Genomic DNA, 2990 nt, shown 5'->3' with positions numbered 1-2990 from the left:
AAGTGGGTCGATCCACCATTAATTGATGCAGCGAAGAAAAAGAAACTATTGGAGGCGCCTTTTCCTAAAGACTATCGCTTTGTGTTTGATTTCTTAGATAATTATTATGATATCTACGCAGTTTCGAACTTTGTATGTGACATCGATTGGGTGAAAGGTTTATTCGAAGCATACTACGGAATCAATGGGAAGAAACCCAGGAAGTTCAAATGTTCTGAATTAATCATTATGAGTATGGTAATTTGTTTATGCATATCTTCTAAAATAGATGATGAGACTTCGGGCCTGAATATATCGCCTGCTTCAAGCTGTTCTGCTAATACACCAGCAAGTATTCAATCTATGAACAACGATCAATTAACAATGCTCCAAGACGAGTTATTTGACAATTGTGTATTTTATTACCACAGGATTCTGGTTATAAGTGACGGTATTGAAACGATTCAAGCAATCATTTTATTAATTATTTACATCGAGTCTAGTTACATAATATCTCATGTGAGTTATATGCTTGTTTCTATTGCTATTAGGTTTGCACAAGAGATTGGATTACATCGACAAGAATCGTACGCTGATTTATCAACCGCGGAAGCTAGAACTAGACAAATGATATGGTGGTGCTGCTACTGTTTTGACATGGAAATTTGCTTCAGAAGTGGAAAACCCCCTCTTATAAATGGATTGGATACTAATATTGATTCATTGGATGCCATCTCTTTTCATTCTGGTGCGGAAATCAACAATGCTAGTAATGATCAAAAAGAAAATTTGATGGCTACTTTTCATTATTATTCCTTGTTGTTGACAAGAATTAGATCTAAGTGTTACAACACTCTTTTTGTTGCCTCAGCCCAAACAGAATCGTTTGATAGTTTACTGGCAACTTTGGAAACACATAACATGGAAGCATTTAAATTAGCTGATCTGATGGATGCGTCATTGAGACCAAGATTCTATAATGACCCAGAATTTAGTAACGTATACACTTCATTAGATGTGTCAAATGCAAAAAATATTTTATGTATTCATTTTACATACTTTTCGCATTTGATGGTTATAAACAGAATTCCATTTTTGACTGGCATGCCAGATAATAATCAAAATGATGAAAGAGGTCTTTCATTTAGGAATCTATTTCTTGATAGTGCTAGAACAATTCTTGTCATAGCTAAGAATATGCCACGTGAAAATACCGGTCTTTCATTTTATAACTGGGTTGTATTCTTTCCCTCTACTGCATTTATGAGTTTACTGGCAGCTTGTATCAACCACCCTACAGCACCGGGGACGTATAATGATATCAAACTTTTGGCGGACATTTCCATGAATTTTTTTTCGCATAAGAAGACGTGGCCTGTTGAAGGATTTAGTAGGTTTAAAGTATACCAATCTAAAGATGCGTTGGTTGATTTAATTATTAAAGTATTACTAAGAATTGTAATCGGAGTTTTTGAGACCAAGACGGGAGTCCTGATATTGGCGGATGATGCTGCGTTGAGAAATCACTTGGAAGGTACACAAAAACAGTTCCCTGATATATTCAAAGAGAACGGAGATTTTGTTTCACAATCGTTCTCGCAATTTAGTTCCACTTTCGGAACCCAAGGGTTTGTAAGGGTATGCGGAACTTCTCCTTTCTCGTCAAATAAAAAATTCAACAACAGCCATAATGCTGCTCCTTATAATGGGGGTAAACCCATTGATGCCCAAAGTTTATACGGAAGAGAACAAAGAAATAGTGAAAGTTACGGACGTACAAACATGAGCCCAAATTCGCCAAACATTTTAAATCCAATCGGTAATACAAATGATTTTTTCACGAGTGATGACTTAATTTCAGATTATCTTAATGATGATGGTATTACATCAATTATTTATTCTCAGTTGAACAATCTTCCTAATTTTTTCTTTGATAACAATTTGGGTCTTTAACATTAAGAAACGAAAATCTACAGTACGATACAGTTATTATATATGTTACTAGTCAGAAACCCATGTAGATATTTTAAAAAGTATTCTGGCAGTAATAACTAGATGGCTATGTAAACATTCTAGTGAATGATACATTAGGCTAATTTCAAATAAATTACATCTTGGAACTTCCCGTTTAACGAGAATGCGAGATTGAATTCAAAATCAAAGAGCATAGGGACGAGTAAAGACATTAATTAAGTAATCTACTCTAGAGCCGGATATGTTGAATAGGAGAACAATATAAATACGAAGTTTACGCATTGGAGACCATCTTGAATTTACTGACATGAAAGGCTCAATATGAATGCTCGAGATTTTCGCTGCGCATGATCTTTGATTAACAGTATTACTTTGAAATTTTCTTAGACTCTACATTTTTTTTTTGAAGTATCGATCTGAAGCCATGAATTCGAATAATGCAAGGGATTCAAAACCCAAGAAGAGAATACGTGTGGCTTGTGATAATTGCCGTCGAAAAAAGATTAAATGTAATGGCCAATATCCGTGTGGAAATTGTCAGCAGTCAAATGCATTAGGATGCATATATAAAGATAGAAGAGAGAAAAGGCCAAAACCTTCGAATACCCCCAAGCGTATATCTAACGTGAAAACAATAGAAATTCTTGATAAAAGGCTATTCAAGCTTGAAAATGCTATACTAAACCTTACGAATAAGCTAGACCCGAGCGGTAAGATCCATTACGAGGAAAACAATAGTACATTGGCGAAGAAGGATAGGTGGCGAAATAATGATGAAGAAACAGATGATGGGGATCTTTCGTCTACTGATTATAGCGACGAAGAGTATGAGTTGGAACAAGAGAAAGAAGCAGGTTATGAAAAAGCAACATACGACAAAGAGCAGAATCAGGAACACGGGTCTCATGATGATGAGGACAAAGGTGAGAAATGGAGTTATAACCCCCAACGTTTAGAAAACTTCTTTGGTGCCCATTCAGTAATGTGCATTTTTTCAGATAAAAGTTTAGGATGGATCGAAAGTGCTTTGGGGCCGG

General features: G+C 35.6%; 2 protein-coding genes across 2 annotated transcripts; both read left to right on the top strand.

Annotated features, from left to right (window-relative positions):
• Positions 1–228: 228 nt before the first annotated feature.
• On the top strand, positions 229–1932 carry AC631_05911 (fungal specific transcription factor domain-containing protein; the record flags this gene model as incomplete). The annotated part of the gene is made up of 1 exon (XM_015614740.1): positions 229–1932. The coding sequence occupies one exon, from the start codon at positions 229–231 to the stop codon at positions 1930–1932; it is 1704 nt and encodes a 567-aa protein (XP_015464433.1).
• Positions 1933–2377: 445 nt separating this feature from the next.
• AC631_05910 (Zn(II)2Cys6 transcription factor domain-containing protein) lies at positions 2378–2932 on the top strand (the record flags this gene model as incomplete). Its single annotated transcript, XM_015614739.1, has 1 exon — positions 2378–2932. A coding segment is annotated over one exon (555 nt), but the record flags the coding sequence as incomplete, so codon positions are not given.
• Between the last annotated feature and the right edge of the window lie 58 nt (positions 2933–2990).

This window comes from Debaryomyces fabryi (assembly GCF_001447935.2).
Source record: "Debaryomyces fabryi strain CBS 789 chromosome Unknown contig00336, whole genome shotgun sequence".
NCBI classification, from domain to species: domain Eukaryota; kingdom Fungi; phylum Ascomycota; class Pichiomycetes; order Serinales; family Debaryomycetaceae; genus Debaryomyces; species Debaryomyces fabryi.
Note: the sequence above shows the minus strand (reverse complement) of the source record. Positions and strands in the feature narration are given on the sequence as shown.